This window comes from Oryzias latipes, chromosome 20, assembly GCF_053564925.1.
Source record: "Oryzias latipes strain Hd-rR chromosome 20, Olatipes_Hd-rR_3.1".
NCBI classification, from domain to species: domain Eukaryota; kingdom Metazoa; phylum Chordata; class Actinopteri; order Beloniformes; family Adrianichthyidae; genus Oryzias; species Oryzias latipes.
Window position 1 is genome coordinate 25194195 of NC_136256.1, and position 27534 is coordinate 25221728.

The 27534-nt window shown below is 38.8% G+C and overlaps 2 protein-coding genes across 8 annotated transcripts in view; both read left to right on the top strand.

Moving 5' to 3' along the window:
* The window catches only part of pou6f2 (POU class 6 homeobox 2), an 88283-nt gene extending 80118 nt beyond the window's left edge, over window positions 1-8165 (top strand). For 5 of the 7 annotated variants that reach the window (XM_023950118.2, XM_078938223.1, XM_078938221.1 and 2 more), the window contains exons 9-10: window positions 1637-1805; window positions 5217-8165. In XM_023950118.2, coding sequence (XP_023805886.1) covers window positions 1637-1805; window positions 5217-5724 — 677 coding nt within the window. In that variant the 3' untranslated portion in view covers window positions 5725-8165. The remainder of the gene's footprint in view (window positions 1-1636; window positions 1806-5216) is intronic. The other 2 variants (XM_078938224.1, XM_078938225.1) reach the window with 1 other exon arrangement.
* Window positions 8166-23654: 15489 nt separating this feature from the next.
* Window positions 23655-26018, top strand: LOC101161348 (GTPase IMAP family member 4). The gene is made up of 2 exons (XM_004081144.4): window positions 23655-23778; window positions 24728-26018. Exons 1-2 carry the CDS (start codon window positions 23661-23663, stop codon window positions 25819-25821), a joined length of 1212 nt encoding a protein of 403 aa, XP_004081192.2. The 5' UTR covers window positions 23655-23660; the 3' UTR covers window positions 25822-26018.
* The last annotated feature ends 1516 nt before the right edge of the window (window positions 26019-27534 follow it).

The window sequence follows — 27534 nt, forward strand, 5'->3', positions numbered from 1 at the left end:
GAAAAGAACACGAATCATAAGAACGAAATAATTAAAGAAAATATAAAATTATTCGTCCATGCAGCACTTTGCAAGAAATCCTATTGAAAGACTTAAAAATCTAGAAACACAAGATCCACACAAACATTCAAAAGGAAAAAAAAGCTACAACCTGGGTACAATCACTTCAAAATGACTGTTATAAAGTCCAATAATGAGTATTTTTTTGTTAGTTCTGAGTAACCCTGCTTACAAAACAATCACAATGAATCACAATAATCAAATTTATTTATATATTTAAATAATATCCTTAAAAATAAACCACACATCACAGTGAAATTATACTTTTGAGTCTTAAATCAATTTTTCTATTGAGTATGGAGAAAAAGGATTCAGACTCATTTTTAAAATCATTTCATTATTTCTAGATCCTAACTTTTAATGAGACCAAACTGTGCGGATTTTGGTAAAAGTTTGGAAAGAGCAAAGAAAGGTTTAAACAACTTCAAACTTGGTCAAATGTCTTTTGAGTCCAAAATATGAGTTTTTGATATGACTGGACTGTGGATTGTGACTGTTGACCTTCCCTTCTCAGGGCAGACACTCTCCCACTAGGCCACTGACACATTTTCTGAGATCTTTCCACATAGGAACCCTGCAAACGCCCTCATCTTTAACAGGTTTTTAAGCTAAACATGAACCAAAACTTGGTGTCTGAAGAATTCTCCATCAGGAAGTGGCTGTTCTGCCTTGATGGGGATACTTTGCAGGAATAGTTCTCACTCTCGCAGAGCAGGTTTGGATTTTGGGTCACATTTGAGTCCCCAACCGTGGGTTTATAAGAAAAAGAGTATGGATGCAGAGGCACGCCAGATGAGCTTCCATTAGCCTTTCATTCCACTAAGTAAACAGCCTCCGCTGGGAACGATGAAGAAATGCTCATCACTGTGCAGACGACGGGACCTGGAGCTGTGAGTGCCCGGAGTCTGCAGTCCCTCCAACTGCCCGCTGTTCACACATCTGCAGCGCGGCACATACTCCACATCACTTATGAGGCGCGGCGAGATGGCAGCCGCATAGATTTTTGCTTAAATACGCTTGGAGAATTCCTTTAATAATTCATTGATAATGACCAGGATGAATAATTCAGAGGCACAAACTTTTGCTTTGGTAAGCAGGATGCCAGGGCACCTGACATTGATGTACAACGTGAAATCACTTTTTATTAGCGCAGAAATTCTTTAAAAGCGGAGCTTTTCAGATCATTTGTGGCGATCTACAAAAAGGATTGGGCTCCTTCTTTGTGTTGGAGTGCACAGACTTCTGCGTGTTTTGAACTACCTCACAAAAACGGGGTCACTGGGATGGAATAATGTCTCTATAGGGTCTTTAACTCACAAAATGTATTCATCAAAAAAGAAAGATTTAGCTCTACAGAGGATTTTTTGTTCCTATGCTTTCATATCAGATGTATTCACTCCTCCTTTGAATGCATTCTTCAAAACACGAGTTTTAACCCAAAGCGAGACTATTTTTTAAGTTGTTTAGAGACGCATCATGATTGCTTATAGCTGTATGTTTGCTCCATTCACCCTGAAAAATAGAGTGAGTGACGGGGGGGGACAAAGGACTAATAAAACGCGTGTTTGTATTGCAGATCCGCAGACCGCCCCCAGCGAGGTGGACGGGGTCAACCTGGAGGAGATTCGGGAATTCGCCAAAGCATTCAAGATCCGCCGGCTCTCCCTGGGCCTGACGCAGACTCAGGTGGGCCAGGCGCTCAGCGCCGCCGAGGGGCCGGCGTACAGCCAGTCTGCCATCTGCAGGTAAGCGCCACAAAAAAAAAAAAAAAAGGTGATTAGAATGAAAAATGCACCAATGAGCGTCCAGAAAACAGGATAAAAAAACCTTAAATGCATATTTAACAGACCTGTCACCCTCATTCCTCATCCTCATCCACTAACATGAAGGGTTACTTATGCAAAAAAAACATACAGGAGTATTACTAGAAGCACTTAGAGCAATTGAATAATTACTGAGGCGCATCGCTGTTACCTCTGCTCCGACACGAGAGAGCTCCACGGCGATGATCTGTTAATAAGATTGCCATGTTTTACAGCTTCCAGTTTAGTCATAAATGGACCATTACAGATTCATGAGACAATCAGACAATCACTTGTCCTGTTTTTCCACTTCACTAGCATTTCGCATAGGAGCCCAAATGAGCCCGTCTAGGCAGAATAATTGGTCCAAATATTACTTTTTCAGGAGATTTAAATGGAAAAGTCACTTATCGTGCAATGCAAAGACATTTTCTGAAGCATTAAGAGCCAAACCGCCCGTTTGATTATTGCATTAATGTTAATGTGGCCTTTTTAAATTGCATGCGCTTTGCTGACAACTCATTAATGTTTAGGTGCCGCGGCGCCTCTCACGCAGCTTTTAAAACTTTCATCACATCAACATCAAAACGCCGATAAAATGTGAAGCGCTACAGAAGGCGGTGCTTCTTATGAGGCCGGGCTAATGTTCCAAGTCGGAAAAATCGCACATGAAATATTTACGGCCCGGCATAATTCAAATATTTATAACATACATTAAAAGCCATTAGTTTGAGAATAAACACTCTGCGGCTGTTGCTCGTGCCGTAAAGACAGTTTTATTTTGTTTGCTTGACATTGGACATGACATGCTGATGTTTTAAGTAGCAGGGCAAACTTCACATGCTTTAGTTTAGTTAACATCAGCGCAGACTGGAGGTTTGGGCGGAGGGACGGCGCTGTAGCTCTGGGGCTCCGGCTCTGAGCTCACACAGCCAACGAACACTGACAGATGCTTCCATCTTGTCTGCTTTCATCGCTCACTGGCTCTTCAGGCTCTTTATTAGCTTCTCTAAACAGGCCCAGACTTTACATGACTTGAAACTTCAATGGTGACATACCTGGGGACGTTCATTCTGCTAAAGCATGGTTGGTTTTTGGTTCAAACTTTATTATAGTTCAAACTATATTATACTTTTCTTTTACCAAAAGAAAACATTATTTTATGATGTCTATGAATTTTGTGATTTAGTTCTCAAAAGATGAAAAACTACAGCGCAAATTCACTTCCTAAAGGATAAATGACCAAATTCATATTTACTGTGATATAATATTGATTGGAAATTGGAGTTCAGACATGAAAATAAGCAGTAGTGTTTGATTTTTGCTCATTTCAGATTAATTTAGAAGAATCTTAATCATTTAATATCTGAAATGGACCATTTAATTTCCTGACAACACAAAATCGTGATGTTGTTTTTTTGTAAATTTGTTTGTTTTTTGCCTAAAGCTAAATAAAATAACAGAAGAGTGGTAGCTCAAGGTTAATTCGCCCCGGCTTTTATTTTGAAATTGCTCTCCTGAGGTTTTGGTGTGTCTAAAAATGACGACACACCAACTAAGTTTTAATGTTAGTTTGCTGCCACTTTATTTCTTTCAAAACTGAAATGGACAAAAATTCAAATTAAACTGATAAAAGTGCATCTAAATTAACAAATGTGTCAGTGAAAACATTGGTAGATTTTAAAATATTAGGTAAAAAAACGATGGCGTCGTAAATTTCAGAAGAAAAATAGACAGACGTGACATCACTTTAACCATTTTATCTTTCAGAAGCTCAAAAAATATATTTTCTTAATCTTTTTTTTTTACTTGATCTCTAGTTAGAACACAGATGTTGCATTTTTTCTTTTTCTCCCACAATAAGCATGTCATCATTGATTCCTATTTTTTAACGGTCGCTAGATGTTATTATGATGCTGCGTTCAAGTGTCACCTCACAAATAAAAACTGAAAACCAGCAAACCCCTGGATTTCACAAACATAAACATTTAGAGGACTTTTAGTTAAGAAGTGTTTATTTTTTTTCAATATTTTCATAAAAAAATCATGTTATGGCAAAAAAGGTTTTTGTTGGATCTAAATAGATTCACTCTTTTAAAATGTAAACATATATTGATGACATTTGACTTTACTAACTCCATAAAAGTTAGAAAAAGGTTTGAACTGGATGAACTGATGGAGTTGTTTTCATGTTTGTGTTGTTTCAGCTTAATTTGCTTCCATTCATCTCATTCCATAAAGTTCTGCAAAGATCTGTTTGTTTTCAGACGATCAAAAATGGGTTTAAAGTAATTCTGACTCTGTTTTGACTCAGATAGGTGAGATTGCACAGATTTGGAGGGTCCAACCTTGATTTCAGCTCAAACCCTCAGGTTACTTTAAGTTTCCTCTCTGGGTTTCTAATGCAGGAATCATGGGAGAACATTCCCCAGCACTTCATCTCTGAGCTCATTTTGCCGTTTCTGTTGAAAAGTCTTTGTTTGTTTTTTGTCTTTTTAAGAGCCTCCTCTGTTTTGGAAGAGGATGGCATAATAAATAATACCATAGGTTCAAAAATAAGGAACACAAGAAGGTGCAAAAGCAAAAAAAAAGTCCCTGACATTTCACCTTGAACACAGTCAACATTAAAAATATATATTTTTCACCTCCACATTCTCATTAAAAAGCATTTAGATAGTTATTTAATTTTCTTGTTTCGTCAAACATATTTATTATATATATATATATATATATATATTTCTACTTTTTTCCATTAAAAACATTGGTGCCTGATAATACTAATAATGAAAAGCATTTCAGGGGCAATCATGGAGCAGCTGCTTCTTTTTTTTGGTTCATTCAGTTCAAACTTTGTTAGAGTTTTTAGTAATAAATTGTCAGAACTTTTTCTTGTGAATATATAAATAAAGAAACACCTTTTTAAAAATGCTTTAATTGTACATTTCTGAGGGGGTTTGTGAACAAATAAATGCTGGAACTATTTTATCCCCTGGGGCCAAAAGAAACAAAGTAATCAGAGTAAAGTTTCCTGTTTGATGGCTCTGAAATGCAGTCTTTGATGCATTCAGGTAGATTTTTTGGCATGTTTTTTTCAAGATGCCTGCAGCATTTCTAGCCATTTGCTAAATCTCCTTGTTCCATTATTGCCAATTTGGGACAGAGATCCGCGGCCACGCCCTGAAAATGAACGCAGGGGTTAGTGTCACCTCCAGCTGCCGAGGCTGACAGGCTCCAGGTGCTCGACACCGTCTCCGTCCCTGTGGCATTCTGGTTGAGGAGACTAAAAGGCAGGCAGCTTGTCCCTTGTTTTGGCAGGGCACCTGAGTAAGATTCTTTTTTCTCAATTCTCCCCAGACACACCATCCTGAGAAGCCACTTTTTCCTACCACAGGAAGCCCAAGAGAACACTATAAGTAACAGTCTGACAGGCAAACTGAACCCTGGCCTTTTATATCCTGCCAGGTTTGAGAAGTTGGACATCACCCCTAAAAGCGCCCAGAAGATTAAGCCGGTTCTGGAGCGCTGGATGGCCGAGGCTGAAGCCCGCCACCGATCTGGCATGCAGAACCTGACTGAGTTTATCGGCAGCGAGCCTTCAAAAAAACGCAAGCGGAGGACCTCTTTCACCCCACAGGCCCTGGAGATCCTCAACAGCCACTTTGAGAAGAACACGCACCCCTCCGGACAGGAAATGACGGAAATAGCCGAGAAGCTGAACTATGACAGGGAGGTGGTGCGGGTCTGGTTCTGCAACAAGAGGCAAGCCTTGAAGAACACAATAAAGCGCTTGAAACAGCCCGACCTGGGAGTGGCCCCGCCCATGGACCCTCTCACCGACTCTCTGGAGGAGCTCCCCAAGTGAGCCGGCTTCCACCACCACCACCACCCCCCCGAGACGCGGTGGAGCGCCAAAGCCGACCACAGCCATGAGCTAACACCCCCACCCCACCCCGGACGGACAGTCACGAGCTCGCAGACAGAAACTTTGTGTTGTCAGTGTGATTACTGCGATTGTGTAAATGCTCCTGGCAAAACCAAAACTCGGCGAAGAGATTAATACCTGAGAATTCTGTAAAAACCCGCGGCGTCAAAGAGTTTTAGATCAGTGCAAAATCGTGGCTCCCACAAGGAGGGATTTAGAAGAGATCATACCAAATCGAAACACTATTTACCAAAGTCTGTTGCATCTGAGAATAATTTTGTAACTTAAATGTGCTCTAAATTTTTACATTTCTACTGGCAGAATCTAAGCTATATGTGTGAGTGTACATTTTGTCTGTTTATTCTTGTTTGTATGTAAATAGTGGTGGAAAAAGAAATCTCACTGATTCTTTTGGACAAAAAAAAAAAAAGAACTTTTTGCTGTTAAACAGTCGCATAACTATGTCGTTTGTGTTTCATCTGCAAATATTTTCAGTCACGCTGTAACTTTGTACAACTCTTGCAGGTATTTATTAATGATTTCATGAGGTTGGTACTAAAGAACGGACAGAGGGAGGAGGAGGAGGAAACCCGGGGACAGTGGCTGGTGGAGGGGTTCCAGGGTCCACCGCAGCTTTGTTTTCCAGCTACTGTGTCAGTCTGTTGCCAAAGCCTGATAGCCAAAGAACACACACACTTCAGCTGAAGGACTGGGGAAGAGTTTACCTTTTGTTTTATTACTTTAGTCAACTTTATTCCTCCTTTTTTACTATTTACAACAAAAAATAAAACAGAGTGATTTCATAGCAACACATAAAACAAACATTGTTTTTGCCTCTGCATGCTTCAAACCACGCAGGAGTTGCTTGTCTATAGATTTCACCTGATGTCCCAAACTTGGTCAAACTACTTCACAATTTGACTGTTTAAATTAACATGATGAACTGTATCAGTGACAGAAAATGAGTGACAGATGTGTTTTTTTTTTAATTTTATTTACACTGTTGTTTCAGCTGCTTTTGCTTCTGCAGATACGATTTCCTGCAACAACAAAAAAACGTCTTGTTCTCGCGATTTCCTGCTTTCTTTCGGCAAAAATTGAAGATCTTATCCTTCTATCATTTGATATTTGAATTTAAATGATTATCCGTACCCCTTTCTGTGCTTGTGGGTGTGTTTTTTTTACACATAGGAGTTTTGTTCTGGGTTATTTCCCTGTCAGAAATGTCATTCTTCCAGGCCATCTCTGTCACTGCAAATATTTCGCTCCTAAAGAACACGAATTTGAGGAATAAGTGTCACATGTCGGGAGGAGTGAGCTTCATTTGGAGTGCGGTGAAATTTGATGCAATTCATTCAGAATCAGCTGTCTGCTTGATCCACGTCTCGCCATGTCACATATTTTCCAGCCCCCTATGCCACAAGGAAGGAAGTAATTAAAAAATATATCTTCCAACTGTCTGTGGTAATGAGGAAAATCAGAAAAGGCTACCAGGTTTTTGATTTTTTTTTACCCAAAACTTGAACTTCTCATTTTTGTTGCATATTTATGTTTTTATTTATGACAAAAACTTTCGGCCGAGACATTTTGCAGAGATAAATATATTAGACGATAGCAGTCCGGAGGCTTTTTTATAAAAGCTGTAACCAAAACCAAGAGGTTAAAAAGCCTTTGTTCAACTTTACAATGCTGGACCAAAGCTCTAGAGTTATGCACATTGTACAGAGAAATAGATTCATTATGCCGACAATCTTTTAAAACCTGAGAAGAAAGAGAACGAAGGAGTAGAAATGTACAGTCGTTCATCCAAAGTTTACCTCAGTACTGTTCCTGTGAGAATCAAACGAAGGCCGTTTGGGCAGCCGCAGGACAGAAGCGCTGATTCCTGTCACTGTGTTGATGTTCACTTTTAACTGTGGGGATAATGTTGGTGTTTTGTTTTGTTTTATCTTTTCTGGCACCGTTTTTGACATTTCTTTGTCTTAATGTGGCTCATTTGTTTTCTGTTATTGTGGGAGACTTTTCTGTGCTGTGAAATTAATGTGCACAGAGGAAAGGAATTACAGCAAAGTTGCTCTTAACCTGCTTTTCATTTGTTCATCTTCTATAAAGCGAGAAGTCATTGACGACGTTTTACCAACACTGATAAGCCGGTTTAAAGCTTTGTCAACCGTTAACTACCAAAACCAAAGCTGAAGGTTGGTTATTTTAAATTTTTTTATAGACTGAAAACTGTATTTAATCTTTAGAGCAATATCTGTTTGGTCAGTTAAGCAGCAATTTCTGTGTTTCTTAAAAAAACAAAAAAAAGAATAAAAAGCTTCAAGTCTGTCACATTGATTTGTATCATAATTAGAAATAAACATTTGACATGAAATGTTGCTGAGCTTCATGTGGAATGACTATCATCCATCCACACATTAAAAACCTTTTTTCCTTTATACTTCTGTTCTCCTTGAAGGCAAACTGTTAAAACGGATTCCATAAAAGCTGATAGCTGTTGAGTAAAGACGATTCTATAGGGTTTTGTGCAGAAGTTTTATGTAAATCATGCTGGATTCTTTCTTCCAGAGGATCCAGAACAGAACTGGGCGTCCTTTCATCCTATTTTGCATCTTTGAGTCATTTTTTATTGTAAATAAAAAATGAAAAGGATTTGAACTCTGCAGATTTTAAAGAAATACTCAAACATTTTTCAGTTTATATCAAAGCATATGATCATAAACCTCTGTAATTTAACCTTTACATCTGTTCTACCTGCACTACTTAACAACTCCCTGCTTGTTAAGTAGTGAGTCTGTTTATCTATTGCAGATGGTTTCAGAAGCTAAATAATGTTTTAACTTTCACATTATTGAAAAAAGGTTTTTTGTTTTCTCTCTGCCAAGAATATCTTAAAGATAAGTTATTCAGTTGGCTGCACAGAAATTGTTAATATCTATAAACAGCATTTGGATGCATGTTTTTGTAAAATCTGGTTGTTTTCTGTGTTGCACCAATATCTAATCATCTTCTAAATAAAAAACAAAATTTTGATTCTAAATATTTCACCAACTATCACCATAGTAAATTAAATATAAGTTAGTTTTTGCAGAGTTACTATATCCATTGGAGAAAAAAACTGAGGATGTTTCTTCATTTCTGCTTTATATTTTAGTTTTTTGGGCATCATCTGAGTAAAAACATAACCAAATTTTAGTAGAATCCTTCCACATCATTAAACATTTTGATTATTTTTTGAAGGGGTGTTAGAGATAGCCAACAAAATATTTTTTATTATTAAAAAGTAAACAAGATAAATGAAAGAAATAGTTTTTACACTTTTTGGTTTTTCCGGATCTTTCCCTCTAAAAACAGATCAAATTAAAAAAACAAACGGTTATTATATTAACTAAAAGAGACAAAAACACAGAAGTCATGTCAATTGTGCTTTAGCTTTAACCTTCACATTCCAGGTGAATCATAAACTAAACCGATGCTCTTCAGTTCCCTGTGTTTGAAAAGCTGCTCTGACTTTTTCTGCGTTTAACGAGACCCAGCCAAGTACGCGGCTGTGATTTCACGCAGGTTTCCAAAGAGAAGTTCATCGTCTTCATCAATCCTCCACCGTGCCCTCGTGAAATGAACATTTGGGGTCATGTTTACTTTGCTTGTGAGCAAAGTGCACGCCTCATTCATCACCTTGTAATTGGAAAATTTCCTATAGCTGAGAGTTCAAGAGTCATTCCTGCAGCTTCCGAACTTGGAGGTAAAGAGAATTTCTCTCCTTCATTGGGGAGAGTTTGAACTTCAGATTTTGCTGTGAAGCTTTTAGGGTCTGTGATGAACGCGTTAGGTGGGCTGGACAGGCTCAGGAGTATCACACGCCACTTCAGAATTCGTTGAAGAGTAAATTATTTTTTCTTGCTACAGTGTTAAGTATAGCATAAACATACATTTAAGGTCAAAATCATATTTCTTTTGGAGAACACTTTGAACCCCCTGATGGAAAAAGGATTTAAAAATAAATTCATATTATTGTGTATTAAGGGCAGAGAGTGTGGTTGCTGTCCTGAAAGGTAAAATCTTAACACTATTAAGATAATTTTTTTGTTTAATTGTTAAAATCAATTTTCATTTACAATAATAAAATTTAATTTAGTGTATATTTATCAAAACTACTCTTGCTTTAACAATTCCAACAATCTTTTTTTAATGACCCAAGTACCTTAAGTAGTTGTAATGTTTTGTTTTTGTTAACTAAATGATGCACTTTTTATATCTATTTTTTTAATCTAATTTCTTAATTTTCTACAACTGTGTTTTTCACATAAACATTCTTGCAGAGTTCACAAACGTGGAACAGTTTCACCCAAACTGCTGGTTTAAAAATCTACTCCTGCCAACCGAAGACACAATGAACTACAATTCTAATAAAATGTCAGCATCACGTGGAAATGTTTTTTTTTTCATGTATTGATCAGGTCAACTCGTCAGAACAGACTTGGGCATTACCGTTCATTCAAGTTTACATAAAGTTAAAGAAGCAGAAGATTTTCCAACTTTTGGGAACCTGGCACGAAAAAGAAACCAATCAGATTATGACAACAACCCAGTAACCTATATAAACTAATGACAGACACTTAACAAGTTATTAGTCATTTACTAACAGCTTGTTCACAATAATTTCTAATTGTTAAGGATCAGTAATGAATCATTAACAAATAGTTAACAGGTCATTTATAACTGACTTACAAACAACTTGATAATTATCAATTAGCTATCTGTAAGGCACATTTATAAATCTTAAGCTGTTATTTGACAAGTCATCAACTAAAAGCCCCGCCTTCTTTACTCAGCTGATTATAATCATATGTATTCATTTTCATTCATTAATTTTCTTCCGTTTATCCCTTTCGGGGTCACGGGGCTGCTGGAGCCTATCCTGGCCACTGATGAGCGAAGGCAGGGGACATCCTGGGGAGGTCGCCAGTCTGTGGCAGGGTCACACATATCGCACCCATGCACTCTCACATTCACACCTATGGACAATTTTGAATAACTACTTTACCTATGAGGCATGTTTTTGGATGGTGAGAGGAAGCTGGAGTCCCCGGAGAAAACCCACGCATGCACGGGGAAAACATGCAAACTCCACACAGAAAGGTCCCCCAATGTTGTTCTGTTTCAGGTCCCCCAGCCGGGACTTGAACTAGGGGCCTTCTTGCTGTGAGGCAAGAGCGCTAACCACTGCACCACCGTGCAGCTTATCATATGTATGTTTTTTTTAAATTCATGGATGTTTATCTGGTTTTGCTGGCCTTCCTCCACCCCTTTCTCCACCTGGACCAATGCTACGTCTCAACCACCGTCAGGCTGTGGCGTCTATCCATCTATGGTCCGAGCTCATCCCACCAGGATAGAGACGTCATCTGCCCAGAACCTATTCGCCAAAACACTATGGTCTATTTCCTGCATATTTTTGTATCATAAATAAAACTTTATTACTCTCCTTAATGAAACTTTATTGACATCATATACATGTGAATGCGTGTGAATGGATATTTTTAACATTTGCTTTTGAACTTTCCTCTTTCTGTTACCATCTACGGTGTTAACGGGTCAATTTTGACCCGTCAGCGTGTTGGCAGAAATCCATTAATGGTTTTCATTCTGGATCAAATCATCACTTTATGAAGTTGTTTTATAAAGCTGGGTCAAAACTGACCCTAACACCAGAAAAAACACAATTTCGATAAATAAAATAAAGTAAAATAAAATAGAACGAAAACTTTGTTGAAATCAAAGTTCCTGACAAAGTCAAAAAGCTCTGATGGAATAAATTATTTTTAAAAGATTATTTTAAAGTAAAACGATTCGGTTCCCCCACAACAAGACTAATGTCCATTTTTTACCAATAAATTTATGACTAATCATCCATAGTTTGATATATTTATGTGTAGGTTTATACTTCATTTGATTATCTTCTTTTCAGCCTTATGGTAGAGTGTCCAACCTGAGACTGGTAGGTAGTGAGTTCAAATCCACAGTTGACTCAAACCAAAAACTCCCTGCTTGACAGTCAGCATTAAGGGGTTGGTTTTAAAGGGGTAAACTTAACTGCTCCCCCAGGGAAGGTGTCAGATGCAGAGAGCATTAGACCTGCATGAACTTTAGGATTTTCTGCTGTTTTGATTGCTTAAAATAAACCAATTCTAATCCCATTTCCAAGAACAGAACTTCTAAAACGGATTTCCACCTTTCTCAGACTATCAACACTTGTTGTCCTTTGCTGTTTAGATTCTTGAACTCAGTTCTAAACATTCTTTCAGCTGCATAAATGCTCAGAACAAATCCACAGAGCTTTAAGGGTGTTTCTTCCGGCTCTGCAGGGTGAGTCAGACCAAAAACGTATTACCAGAGGATGCTGCAGCTTTCAGAGGATATTTGTTAGGGGTTTTTTTTGTAATGCGTTTCAAACTACACACATAAAAGTAGTTCCTGAAAACGTACAATAAAACCATACTCCTTTCTTCGCAGGGTCACGATCTCAAATCCTCCTGTGAAACTGCGGTGTAGAACAGATTGATCTCTTTGACCTAACGTCAGACTACAGGACGACTGGATGTCTTTACCGACCATTTCAGCTTCTTTAATGACGCGATACGTTTGGTTTTTGTTTTTTTTCCTATAAATCTTTTTGTCCATTTATTTGCTTTTACTTTGGGTCAGTAGGAAAAAAATACACGTCAGGTTTGCTTCTCATCAAAGCTGCATGCGTTTGCCTCGCCAAATAACAACGAAACTAGTGTAAAGTAGGAGAAATGTATAAATAAACGAGGAGAAAGCCTTTTGAAACTAAACTCAAAAGTTTGACACAGCCTCTCTGTCCGTGATGCCTTTGAACAGCGGACAGGCTGCCGAGAAAGAAAGCCGTAAATAAATAAATAATAATAATAAAAAGCAGACACAACATAAATTATTAACATTAGACTGAAAACTGATGTTGGAGATGCTTTTTCGTCTTTCTTGAATGCCCTCACCCAGCCCTCCTCCTCCTCTTCTTCATCTCAAAACACTTGATGGAGGAGTCTTTGAGGAGTGATGGCTGAGGTATGCGCCGCCGAGGAAAGTTATTTGATATTCTTTTGTTTTTTATCCGCTGCATTTTCAATTGTGCTCACCATTAACAGCGTAATTGTGCCGACGCAGCTCCTGACCCACATCTGTTCTCTGGCAGAGTTGCTTTAAAAAGTTTACTTCTGCAGGAGCGAAGCGGAGCTTCGAAAAACTGAGAAAACTGAGCAAATGTTGAGCTTTTCATCAGTAATTTGTCAGGAATCCACGGAGAAGTGGTGACACTGAAAAGTTTTGTTCATACTTTTTATTATTATTATTATCATACGTTCATTTTACTCTTCTAGAAAGTTGCAGAATCTTTTTGAGGATGCTCTTCATACTTCTATTAAGTTCAAACTATGCGAAGGCTTCTTAAACACCCCAAATATTTGTGTTAATCACTAAAAGGCATTTTCACAAAGAATTTCCTCAAAATAACAAAACATTTCAGCGATTAAAATGATGAAGATCTTCAGGGGATGAGCTGCGCACTTATTGATCCCTGAATGCTTTTGGAATGCCTGATCATCTCTCCTGTAGTTCAGTGAAAATTGGGAAATTGAGTCTAAATTACTTTTTTTTTTTGGGGGGGGGGGGGGTTGTTTTTCTTTATTTTTTTAATAAATGAGCAAGGACGAACCACAGAATTGAAATGTGTTGAAAGAAAAACATGGGAAGCTGCAAAACATAACAGAGCAGATTAAAAAAAAGGAAACACCGAAAAACAAAATTTAACAAAAGTTTTTATGGAGCTATAACAAAAATGACTTCACTTTACCCAAAGATGTTTATATTAAACATTTAATATAATTATTAAAAAAGTAATCTAACACAACTTCTACATCTTTATCTTTAATTTGAAACAAATTAAAGTATGAAAAGAAAACTTTCTAATTTTTTCAAATTCTCTAAAAAAAACACACAAAAAACAATTTTATCAAAGATTTAAAGATATGGATTTTATTGTTTATGGCAATAAATGAATAAATAAAAAGTTAAGGATTTATGGCTAGAATCTGTTAGTCAACGGCCTAAAAATGCGCTTTTTGGTCAAAATTATTTAAAGTTTGAATTAAGGAGTTTGTAAATGAAGAAATGCATTTACAAAACAAGGTTTAAATAACAATTTGTGCTGTTTCAAGTCTTTTCCTTTTTATTGTTTTTTCATCAACGTGATTTGGGATAAATGAATGACGGCACCAAAAACTGAATGCAGCTGAATGCAAGTCATATTCCTCCAAAAGCTTAAGCTTTACTATTTTATTTTATTTTATTTTATTTTACTTTTCAGTGAAAAGCTGATGTGCCTCTTTTTATTATTCAGAAAGAAATGAGTTTAAACCTAACATAATATTTTACATAAAACCTTAAGGAAAATCTGAGGAAAACGTTTAAAAGAATCAGTTTAAATCAGTAAATACTGAAGAAAAGGTATTTGTTTAACTTTTACTGATTATCCTGCAAATGTATGCTTCTTTCCATATCAGCTTTTTTTGTTTTTTTTCATGGTTTTTCTTATTTATTTTAAAAGCTAAAAGTAGAATAATCAAAGCAATTTAAAATTGAAGATAATATCTTCATTAAAAGAATCATAATATAAGAAGTTATCTCCTTCTTTTGTGTCAGTTTGGATTAAAACATTTATAATACGTCTTTTCTTCACATTATACTGGCTCAAAATATTTTTATGATCCTTTATTTTTGCAGCAAACGTTTCATTTTTCATTTCTCGTGGACTTAAGTCGGCAAACAAAAGAGGTTTGAGGTCACTTTTCTTTTTCTGTCCCTTTCCTCTCCCGTATTTCTCCTCAACGCTCAAAATGTTTGACTTGTTTATAATAAAACATACCTGTCCAACCTGCAAACACCTGAAATGGTCCTGAATGGAGAGCCGGGCGCCGAACAGAAATATAATGACATGTCGGCGCTCCAAATGGATTATGTTTCAATATCAGTCAGGACACAGGAACGGGAGGTGAAGGGAGAGAATGCATGTGTTGGATGCAGATGGTTTTAAATTGCTGCCTTTGTTTTCCATCAGGCATGAAGCATTCACTTCCCTTAGCTTTCAGACAATGTGAGGTGGGCTGATGTTCTGGGTAAATGAACTGTCTGTATATCTCTCACTCTCCGCCTTCTTGTTTTCACTTCCACCTCAGGGTTGAGATGTTGGTACACTGACTGTGAAGTCTGAGCTGCTCAGGCGTCCCCCACTTTGCTGCTCTGCACACCCAGATGCCTCTGTGGGTGCAATTATCAATCCTCACATGCAATCGAGACTGGCCATGCATATGATCCCCTTTGCTTTCGCTGCTGTTTCTTGCTTTTTTTCTCCCTTTTTTTCGGCATTATTATCAATGACACACTGTGTGAGATTTGCAGGGTTGGAGTTAATAGCCCGGGTCTTTACAGAGACACCTGTCTGACTTGAGCAGCTGATATCATCAGCTTATAGTCCATTTAACTTCGTAGCAGCTCACTTTTTCAATGCATGTATTGAAGCAGGGATGTCTCTTTTCTAACAGCGTGCAAAGGAATCACAGCCAGGTGCATGAGAGTCTGCACACCTGCAAACGCTCCGCTCAAGCTGCTATACACTAAATTCAATTATGTTATAATATCATTTTAATTTAAAGCTTTATACCTGCTTTTAGTTGTCCAGATGATTTATTTAAATGCACTAAATGTACAAGAAATGCAAAAAAAGCTTCTGCGGACAAAAAGCAAATTCTAGCTCCTTCCCACAGATGTCATTTATTCACACTTTGCTGCAACTAAACTACATTATTGTTACTAATCCTGCTTTGTGAAAGTTGTTTTAGTTTAACATAAAAACATACATTTTGATCCTGCAATTTATTGGAGACCTTAACCCATTGACCCTATGGATGCAGATATACATTAAACCACGTTATTTAGCATTAACGTTAAAGCAAAAGCATTAAAGCAGAAAAAAAGAAATTATGTACTGTATTTTTATAAACTTGATTTTGTAGACTTTATGTTTGTTTCAGGTTCAAATATTATATATTTCTTATTAATTCACATGTAAAATCCGCTGCATAACTCTTTTTTACAAGCATTTTAACCATTGCAGACTGATTTTTAAAAAATATATCCTTTTGATTTTGTCAAAGTAAAACTATTAAACAAACAAGCATCAATATGGAGGTTATCCATAAATGAAGACACATCAAGGAGGAAAATAGTTAGGAAATAATAAAAAATAAGAACAAAAAGTCATTTTATAATTATTTGGTAAAATAACTCTTGGGTAAAAAAATATCAATTAATCTCCTGAAACTAAAAGATGAGTGTTTAAAGAAGCAGAATGAACATTTTTAGGAAAATGGGGAAAAATAGAAGGTTTAGATTTCTGCCTCCACGAAAACATACAAAAACATTAAAGTAAAAAAAAAAGGATGAAAAGATATTAAACAAAACCCGAAGGTTTTTGTGATAACATAGAATCCTTTTAAATCCTAAAAAATCTGCTTTTTTTATGACTTATACTGTAAAAGTTCCCATATTTCTGAGCAAATTCTAAAAAAATTTATGCATTCACGGAGGAAAAATACAGTTTTGTCAAAAACATTGAGAGATTTCTCTGAATTAATAGAAGCTTTTCTGTTGTGTATGATTATAATTCCATAAAGTGCTGTTGGACGTTACTTTGAACACAACATTTTAAGATAAGAGACACTTTATGGACATGTTTTAAACTGCAATCCACAGAAAATAAATCATAGTTGTCATATATAATGTGTTAGAATCACTTTTGTTATCATCAGGTTTTGTTCTTTTACAAGAAAAATCTAAATGATGACAACATTTTAAAAAGTTTGCCAGATTCATTAAAAGAAATGACACCAAATCCCAAAAGCCGAGAACTTCCATCCCATTTGGGTTTAAACTGACGGTTTCCAGTAAAGAGCAGCAGATGAAAAAATTGAAATAATTTGTGTCCTGTTTGGTAGTTTGTAAGCAGCCTTTGGCAAAGTGCAACTCCTCCACTCACGGGTCATTGCAGCTTGAAGAGGTGGAGAAAATAATCGGCCCTGCCCTCCATCATCCTCTCATCCCGCTGACCTCTATGTAGGGTATAGTATACTTACAGCACATGAGGAGAGGAAACGGCAGCGGAAGAAGGGGAGAATGATTGCATATCTGAAGGCATCAGGGAGCAGATATGGATGGGAGTAAAGTGACATGGTTGGACAGCATCTTTGCTTCCTTATTAGCCAGGACCTGTTCGGACACTTTGGGCCCTTTTTATGGGGCCATGATGAAACCCCTCTAGGTGCATCTGCAGAAAATGGCCGGAGGAAATCAGAGATGAGAATCACTCAAAGACAGGGAGATGTCAACAGGCCCATAATGATAGCTGATGGCCACAGAACAATCTCCCCTCTTTGCTTTCAGCCTCACCTGTCCAAGAAACACCATCTTTGAAAACATAATTAAAGGTAAAACAGAGACGGAAGCTTTGTTTCTGTTTTCTTTAAGAAATGCTCTTTGCTTTGTTTTATTTTTATTTTTATTTTTTTACATCTGGGAGCCTGTTCTCCCCCTCTTCTATATCTGTCTTTCGCTTCATGGAGAGAAGGAGGAGGAACGCTCCCTCTGTGAGACACCAAGGTGCTCCCAGTCCATTGTGCTGCTGGCTGTCAGGTTAAATTAGGGAGTACAGGCTCTGCGAGTGTAAAAAAATCAATACTTGATGGAAGATTGCTCTCCGGAAAATCTGTTTTGATTCCAGGATTAATTCTTGACCAAAAGCTCCTGCAAAATGACATGCCATTAGCCTGAAAATGAACACATTCTGCAGTGGAAATTGGATGGAAATGTGTCAGGTGATTGCCCCGGCTGGCTGTTTGGACTCCTCATGCGAGGGGACTGAAGGTGCAGCTTCCGCCAGTCCCGCAGCAGACACAACTCCAGCGTGGAGTCTGAGTATTCTCAAGGCCATTGTCGTCCGGCGGCTGCAAATGCACTCCGCCAAGGTGAAATGCATTTACCCACTGTCCAGGCTCTCCTGTGTTTTCCATAAAGCAGGGCATGAAGAATGAGAGAAGCTGAAAATAAAACAAGGGGGAGTCCCCCCCCACCACCACCACCTCTCTATGCTCAACAGTGAGAAAAAGAGTGGTGCGATACATTATTTATAAGTGAATAATGTGTTTGTCATGACAGATGACATTTCCCTGGATTGAAAACTTAAACAGAAGCCTTTAAAGCTGCACCAGGCAGTGATTTGACCTGCAGGAACCGAACATTTGCATGGCTGTTTATGTTTTTCTCTGTGATTTCTGACATGTTTCTAATAGAAAGTTGCCTATAGGTGCTATTTATTTGTCATTCAGTTTTGCTTATTAAATATATTTGTTTGTTGATTAAAACATCAGAGCAAATGGAAAAGTTTTACTTCAAAGACTTTTGTATTTCCCTCCAGTTATATACAAATAAATCATCAAATGTTATGGTTTTTATGCTTATTTACTTAATAAATATACTTGAAATGACTTAAATCGTGTTTTACATTTTTTATTAAGGTTTATTAAGGTTGCTTTATTAAACGCTAGAACTTTTATTTGCATCTTTAAAAATATTCTTGAAAAATAATAGCATCTAAAATTTTAATTTTTTGACAGTTTTAAGACTTTAGATCTATAAACTCTAAAAGATTTAGCTTCATGTGAGGCACTCAAAGCATTGATTAATTAAAAACAATAACACATTTCTGATGCTTCCTATGCCTTTTGATACTTTTTATGATTTATTTAAAAAGTTCACAAAAAGACACTTTATCTGAAAATCTTCATCAAAGCAAAAAAATACATTTTATGTGGATAATACAAAATTGTTGGAGGAGTAACTAAACTAAATAGTACTGAAATTGGAAATAAATATTTTTAACTGTTGTCATTGAACGTTTAAATCTTCCTTACTACATTTTTTAGCAGAACCAAAAAACATCGACAAATGCTTTAACTGAGTTTTAAAGTTATGTTTTAGCACCCTCTGCTGGTTGTATTTGTCAGTGCCTGGTTCATTTTGCCGCTAGGGGGCAGTATTTACATAAAGAATATTGTAGAAAAAAAGGGAAATGTTCAGGACTTCTTGGAATGGAATTGCGTTGGATTTGTCTTTTCCTCCTAGTATTGGATGTTTCTTAGATTTTTTATTTTGATTAAAATACATTAATATCTAATATATTAGAAATATGGAGATCGGGGGAAACAGATGTTAGATTGGACACATAGTTAACGGTCACGGTTAGCATATACCCCTGACTTACGTTTTGGTTTTTTGTTCAATTTTTTCTTGGTTTGTTTTCTGATTTACTTTAAAGTTCCTGTTTTGGTGTTTTGCTTTAAGTTGTCCTTCCCTTGTCTCTATTATCCTTAAATTGCATTGTTTCACATTTTCACAAATCAGAGGAAGGTTTCACAAATCACAGACTTTGTTTTATGTGTTCTTTAGTATCTAAATCATAATTTAATCCAGGTTTGAGCAGTCTAGGTCTGGCGGTTTTTGCACAGGACCTGGACTAAGGTGGACTCAGTGCGTAAAATGCTATGAAAATCAACCTATTTCACAGTTTCAAAAATCAGAGGAAGTTTTCACAAATCAGAAACTGTGTTTAATGTGTCCTTTACTATCTAATGCATAATTTGATTCAGATTTGAGCAGTCCAGGTCCAGCGGTTTTTGAACATGACCCGGTTTTAGGTGATCTTAGTGCAACAAATGCAGCGGAATGTTCCTTTAGTGCCCTCGCGAATCGGAAGCTGTGAATCGGAGGCCAACTTCAGTTCCGTATATTTTCTGTGGTGTCTTTCAACAATCTCTTTACTGTACTTTAGATCACCTGATCTGTATTACTTTTTATTAATACATAAAAGAGGATGTCCCCTGTCACATGCGCCTGTCATGGCACTATTTAAGCTCTACATATACTGACCACACATGGAGGAGTGGCTTACGTGACCTCTCAGGCATTAACGCTCTCTTTGAACCAGCGACAGGGCGAGAGATCATAATTGATTTTACAGACATGGTGACCTAAATCAGAGGTTACAGGTATGTGTTGGTGTGCGTGGATGCATTTATAGGGTGGCCAGAGCCGTGGGCCACCAAGAAGGGAGACAGCAAATCAGTAATAAAATGTCTAGTTAACCATTATATTCAACTCCAAGATTTTCCCATAGCTCCCACAGGTCCTGACTGGGTGCTGATCAAGGTCATTAAACGGAGATGGTCGGGAGCGCGTTGAACGGGGCCCTTCCATGTTGCAGAGAGAACATCACATGCTGTGAGGGTCCGAGGGAAAGGTGACACCTGGTTTCATTGGAGCCAGTGCACGGCAGCAGATGAAACACAGCGCCCTTTGACACGGGTCCAGCAGGACCTCCCGGCAGCAGCTGATCCAGCAGTTTCCCATAAAGGCTCAACCCACACAGGGGATGAACAATCCCCGGGTTGCTGGCCACTGGAGTCAATTGCTCCTAAAGTTTCCCACCTCATGAATAGGGCTGGAGCGCCCCTAATGGTTGGGACTCGGGAGAGGAGAAGCACATGAGGTGGTTGAGTTTCCCTCCCACTTTTTCAACAGAATCAATGTCAAGTGCAGAAGGGGAAAGGATCCAGGTGGTAGTGTTTCGCTCCAACTCCAGTGAACCTTACGTTCGTAACCATCGATATGAACTGACTAGTCCTCTTCTATTAACAGGAACTGTTTGGAGTGTTTTGATTGTATGTAACTGTGTATGAGTGTTATTTATCTTATAATCTGTCTATGTTTTGCTTTTCTTTTGAGAACCTGGGGTCAAATTGACTTTGTGCTTGTGGTTTATGAGGGCTGTGTAGATGGGCACAGCGAAGGGTAACACAACCTCACAATAAGTCTGGCACGTCAGAGACGTCAGCAGTTTTTTTAACTTCCTCTAACCCCAGGTTGTCCTGATGTACATCATTCTCCTTGTCCTCTTGATCTGCAGCAGCTCCATCCTCTAGGCCAGGGGTGGCGAACACGCGGCTCTCGGCCCACGAGCATGCGGCTCTTTGCGTCTCATCATATTGTGGCGACCCGGGGGTTAGCCCCGCCTTCAGCCCCTAAGACTCATGAGAAGTGGGGAATTGTGGGTGTAAAGTTCCTCCCCAAGAGTCAGGGGGCTGTTAGCAGAATTGACAGCCATGCTGTTTGGCTATTTTTGGGCGAATCACGTGTTCAAACATCAAAGTTGGAAAGGGGCAATTCTAACTTCCTATGATTTTGCTTATTCCTCTTTGATATTGTGCGAAGCCAGTTGATGGCTTTATCACGGATGTGTCGCAACAATAACTACGACGTACTGAGCTTCATTTCATAGGTAATTCACTTTTATACAATTCTTAAATCCATCAGAGAGTATTAAAAATAAATAATGAAAAGATCGCTGGGCAGTGAGAGTTTTGATTCTGCTCCCGACACATAAGTGACCGCCAATCATTTGCGCGGTTTACGCCCAATGCCGGAAAAAATTACTGAACATTTGATGTGCGTGCAGACTTTTACTTTCATATTCAAAATGGCGAAATTCAGAGTATAAAGAGAAACACAGGACGGAAGAATGGGAAGATTCTTACTTTTTCACTGAACAGAATGGCAAGTCACTATGTTTATTATTATGAGCTTTTGGAAGCAGTAACATTGTTCATGGCAGAAAAGAACAAAACGTATCCCAGGGAAAATTAAAAACTCTTCCTGATCTGACAAAATTGTCTCCTTTTTTAACAAGTTGAAGCTTTTCAAAGTGCACAAACACCTGACTGAGCATACTTGTGTGAATAGTGTGGCGACCAGGGGGTTAGCCCAGCCTTCAGCCCCTAAGACTCATGGGAAGTGGGGAATCTAGGGTGTAAAACCATTACTGAGGTGGCTATGAGCAGATTCATGATGTTTGGGCACAAGCGTTTGAGTTCAAGTATATGCACTTTTAATCTGGTAGGAAGCAATCAAATATTTGTTTCCTTACTTCTGCGATGAGCAAGCAGAATCGTTTCAACTTACACAAACATGTCATCAATTAATTGGTTTTCATGACAAAGATCTATCATAAAACTATAAATTAAAAAATTATTGAAGAATTCTTTTAGTGTTTTACCGCAGGTTAAAATTAAATTTTTGCTACACTCAACTGAAATGAAACTTGAAACAAAGACAAGTACAATACTTGCTGTTGTGTTGTAGGGAGAGGAATGTTTTATGGAAAATAATAAGGCTTTAATTGCGTGTTTGTGTGTGTACGTATTGTGTGGTGTGGCTCTTCGACTCTCACAGCGAAAAAATTCGGCTTTTGGTGTCAAACTTGTTCGCCACCCCTGCTCTAGGCTCCTCCAACTCCCCGACACTTCCCGTCTGTTCTGATTTCTCTTCCACAGGTCCTTTTTGTTGCAAATTCTGGGGCACCGGTTTCCTGAAAGGATCTTCTTTTCCCTTCCCTTCTTTGCTTTCTTTTCCTTATTCTTCTCATCTCTGATGGAACCAGCTGACCCAAGCAGCTGCATCGTCAGTTCTCCGTCTTCTTCATCGTGATCTTTCTTTTTCAGGCATTTATGAGATAATTGAGTTCCACATGTTCTACCAGCCTGTGATGGCGAGCACCATCTTCTTTGCTGTAGTGTGCTGGACGTCAAAGCAAAGGACACCAACAGACTGAATAAACTCATAAAAAAAGCAGGGTCTGTCATCGGCTTCAAGCTTGCCATTCTGGAGGAGGTGGTGGCGGACAGACTGCTGGCTAAACTGGGGACCATCATGGACAATCCCTCCCACCCTCTCTACAAAGAGGTGGACAAACTGAAAAAGAAGTTTTAGCGGCAGACTTATACACCCCCGCTGTGCAAGAGAACAATACAGGAAGTCATTCCTGCCATCAGCCATTAGACTTCACAATTCATCTGGCAGACATGGATGTACATAAGACTTTTGAGAGTTCTAGAGTTTTCAGCTGTATCGTTTTCGACTGTTTATTCTTCTTTTCTTCCCTGTATATTTTGTGTCTTTTTATTTATTATATCTCTTATCTTATTCTGTGGTGTTGCTACTACAACTAAATTTCCCTTCGGGGATTAATAAAGTTGATCTTAAATCTTCTTTTTGAATCTTGAAAGTAAAGTTCTGATATAATCTGTGTTGAAGTAGGACTAGGGTCATGATTGATCCATTTCTGAGAGATCATTCATTTTTACAGAGCGGTGTTTTCTCTGAACTTGGACTTTGTTGTTGGGTCTTTGGCAGCCGTCTCACTGCTGTGTCTGCATTTATAACTGGAAAAGAAAATTTCTCATTAAAAAACAAGGTTTGTTTTCCTTTAAAAAATGCATTTGTAGTTCACTCTCTGTGAACTTCTGGTCTTTCTGAAAACCTCAGAGAAGAAATTTCATCCATCAGACCTCGACTGAGGAGATCATCCTGTTTGCTGGAGTGCTGGATTTACTCTGACTTTTCTGTTCATTCAAGCAACAAAAATGTTTGAGATTTTGAGCAAAAGAAAAATCTATTTTGTAAGAGAAAATTTGGCATCAGCACATGAAAGGGTTAACAACACAAACCAAAGTAATGCTTTTAGAAAAAAGGCCTGAAAAACTCAAATCTGTTCAGGATCTGCAAGAGCCTGGTCTCTGAGAAATGCGAAATTTCCCTAAGAGAACCCAAGGCTGAAAGGAAATCTCCTGAATTCCTGTAAGTGGGGTGGGGAGGGGGTTGGGGGATTGTTGGTTCAGTTTCAGTTTCACATGTCCAGTTTAAAAAGGCTGCAGCCCCTCCTTGACTTCAGTAGCTCCTCAGTTGCTTCAGCTCCTCGGTTGCTTCAGCTCCATCAGAGGAACATCATGAATGGAAACGCGAGTCCAGGTGAGTCCAGGTTCTTTAGAGAACCACTGGTCTTTTCTGCTGTTTTCTCACCAGCTTCTGTATTCTGTAGCATAATTAAAAATAAAAGTTGACACCAGAAATGCTTATCCATTTTCAAAATGAATAAGCAATTGTTGAATCAAAATTAAAATTACAAATGAATCCTTCAAAATGCTTTTATTCTGTGACATAATTGAAGCGAAAATGCAAAGAAGGGATTACATCTTCATTTTCCCATCCGTTGTGCGAAAAGTGTGGCATAATTAATTTCAAGTCGGCGTTTCCATGGGGGAGGCGGGGCGATGACGTCAGTGCGTTGCAAATGGCAAAAGTCAAATGTAAATTCTCTGGTCGAAAACCTTGTTTCATTGTATTCTTTTTGAACTCAAACTGTATATTAATAGTACTTGTAATTGTGAGAAGCAAAAAGCAATCAAAACCTTGTCTGTATGTGATAGATTCAACATTTTCTAGTAAAGTCTAACCCCCTGGTATATTTTCGAGACATTTCATTAATTATATTTCAGAAAGAATGATCTGACTAATCTACTTTAAAGGCTTTGAACATAATAACACTTCATCTGCAGCTCCACAATAATGCACTGTAGCATTGTTTCTTATTTTCTAAAGACTCTCCAGGACTCAGTCATACTGATTCTGATTGTACCCCTTTAAAATAATCGCCTGTTGTATTTTCATTTCATTTTCTTTTGTTTCTCTTTTATCTACTTATGTAAGATATAAAATCAGAAACAAACATATTTTAGAAAAAAAGTGACTTAAAATACAGTTAAAAACACAAAAAACAACATTTTTGTCTTTTTTTTCTCCTTTTAAACAGATTTGATAAAGTTTAAACAGTGATTTAAACTTTATTGATAACATTTTATCTTTAAGTTTCTGCAGAAACTCTGTAGTGTTTCTGACCCGATGTGGTTCTTGTCCTCAGACTCCTTTATCACTGACGACAGTGAGCTGAGGATGGTGATGGTGGGGAAGACCGGGACTGGGAAGAGCGCCACAGGAAACAGCATCCTGGGGGAAAACTGCTTCCTGTCCAAGTGCAGCGCCAGCTCTCTGACGGTGAACTGCTCCAAAGGCAAAGCCGTGGTGGACGGGCAGCGGGTGTCCATAATCGACACCCCCGGCCTGTTTGACACCAGATTTGGAGAAAATAAAACTGTCAAAGATCTAAGCCAGTGCATCTCCTACGCTGCTCCTGGACCTCACATCTTCCTGGTGGTCGTCTCTGTGGGCAGATTCACTCAGGAGGAAATAGAAACGGTGCAGAAGATCCAGCAGATCTTTGGGCAGGATGCAGATCGATACAGCATGGTAATCTTCACCCACGGAGACTGCCTTGAAGAAACCATAGAGGAGTTCCTGAAGGGAAGTCCAGAGCTCCAGGAGCTGGTCAGAAGATGCAACGGTCAGTATCACATCTTCAACAACAAGCTGCAGAACAAGAAGCCTCAGGTCAGAGAGCTAATGGAGAAGGTCAGAGTCATCGTGCAGAAGAACGGAGGAAGCCACTACACCAACCAGATGTTCCAGGGGGCGGAGAGAGCCATCCAACAGAAACAACAACGAATCCTGAAGGAGAAGGAGGAGCAAATTCGCAAAGAAAAGGAGGAGATGGAGAGAGGAATTCAGGCGAGGCACCAAAGTCAGATAGAGGAGATGAACGCTGAGAGAGAGAGGAACCAGAGGAAGATGCTGGAGATGCATGAGGAGATAAAGAACAGCAGAGATCTCTTGGAGGCAGAAGCAAAGAGAGGCAGGGATCAGCTAGAGGAAAACATGTCCGCCAAGCTGAGAAGCTTAGAGGAGGAATATGAAACACAACTGCAGCAAATGAAGAAGGAGCTTCAGGCCAAGCATGAAGAACATGCCCGCAAAGAAGCTGAGGATAGTAATCCGTTTGCCTTATTATTAAAAGGTCTTGAATACTTAGGAAAAGGGATTACTTCCTTATGCAGTTCTACAAAATCCAGAACACCCCCCCCCCCAGGTTTGCTGATGAGCCTCCCTTCAGAAGGATGAGATCATCAGCTGATCTCCAGATCCTGATGTTTGTTTCTGCTCTGACCCCCCATCAGCTGCTGGAGCTGGAGCCGCTCTGATGAGTCAGTGTGATCGCTGCATGAATTCATGTTTTTGTGGAGGTTTCTCCTCTTTACTTTCTGCTTGTTGTTCATCATTCTGCTGAGCTGCACCTCAATAAAAGCTGAAAGAATAAAGATGTGTGAAGTTTGTGAGAACATGAGCTGGGTTCAGGTCAGAGCTTCAGTTCCATGTTATGAGTCTGTGTGATCAAAAATGTCCTGTTGAAGCTCCACCCCTCCATCTGTGATCAGCGTGACGTAGAACCAGAGCAAAAGTCTGAGGAACGGACAGGCCGACTGCAGCTCCTCCACGAATGTCAGCTCACATCCAACTCAAGATTCCAGACATTTCTTCCAACGATGAAAAAGTCCACGTTTTAACGGAGACGGACTCTCAACAAACCCAACAAAGAGAGAACACATGATGAGTTTAAGTCATCATAAGCCGCGGTAACATGTGCAAAATATCTTGATCGGATCAATGGTCGGATTAGAATTCAATCGTGTACATGGGCCCAGAAAACCTTTTTCTGATAAGAACATTTTCATGCGCAGCACTTTCAATCGGAATAAATCAGTTGCACATACGCAGTAGTGTTGAAAATACCGGAAGAGGAAACAGGTCCCCCTGTCAGCAAGCCGAGCTGCCACATACGTGTATGTAGCAGCTCCGTTATATACAAGATGATCTTCTAAACGTGCTTTTACTAACGTTATGGTTATTATGAAGCGCCTGTTCGCTCATCATTTTATTTTTAATCTTTCTGGTCAGTTCTATTTTGTAGCAGAACGAAGCTGGAAGAAGGGTTAGGTGAAGGCTAACAGGCGCTAACAACAACATTTAGCCTGGATGAACATAAATCTGCATCTTGGCTGCACGTGAATATGTGGGAATAACATCAGCCTTTATTTTGTCGGGACACAACTGGAAACACAAATCCACGTGATTGAACGGTTTTTAAAGGACTGAGCAGCATTTCTGCTTTGTTTGAAAAGCTCACACACTGGCCCAAAGCCTCTGTGAGCTGGCGGTCCGAGCTCTGCTCGGAGATGAGAGACATGGTTCTCCAAAATTCGGCTGTTCGTTCACAGAGTTGCAGGACAGATGGCAGTCCGAAGCCTCCCACACAACAAAGCATCCTCCCCTCCCCTCAAACACAAAACTATAGGTCTGCTCAGAGACACGGTTCGCTCCGTCCACCGGCAGTCGCACCCGGACAACGCACACTCTAAAAAGAGTATTTGGGCTGTAGTTGGAAAGAAACTTTACATCGATCTAACTTAATTTAGCATGGCGAAAGCTTAGCTTGCCCCCCCCCCCCCCTTTTTGTTGTGTTTCACTTTTTGTGACTCGCATTTACTGGGGAATATCCAATTTGTCTGCTTACATGGCACACGCAAATGCACGTATCCAATTCGCATGCTTTTTATCTCATCATATGAATGAGGCCTGAATACGATCTGAGAAAATCGGAATCCATGCGCTTTTGTCCTGCTTACACGTTTACCGGTCATATCCGATCTGTGCCACATGAGAGGAAAAAATCAGAATTGGGTCACTTGAACCATGCAGTGTAAATGGGGCCTAACAGACAAGTTGAGGATTTGGAGGACGTAATAATTGATGTTATTTTCGCTTGATGTTTCTCTT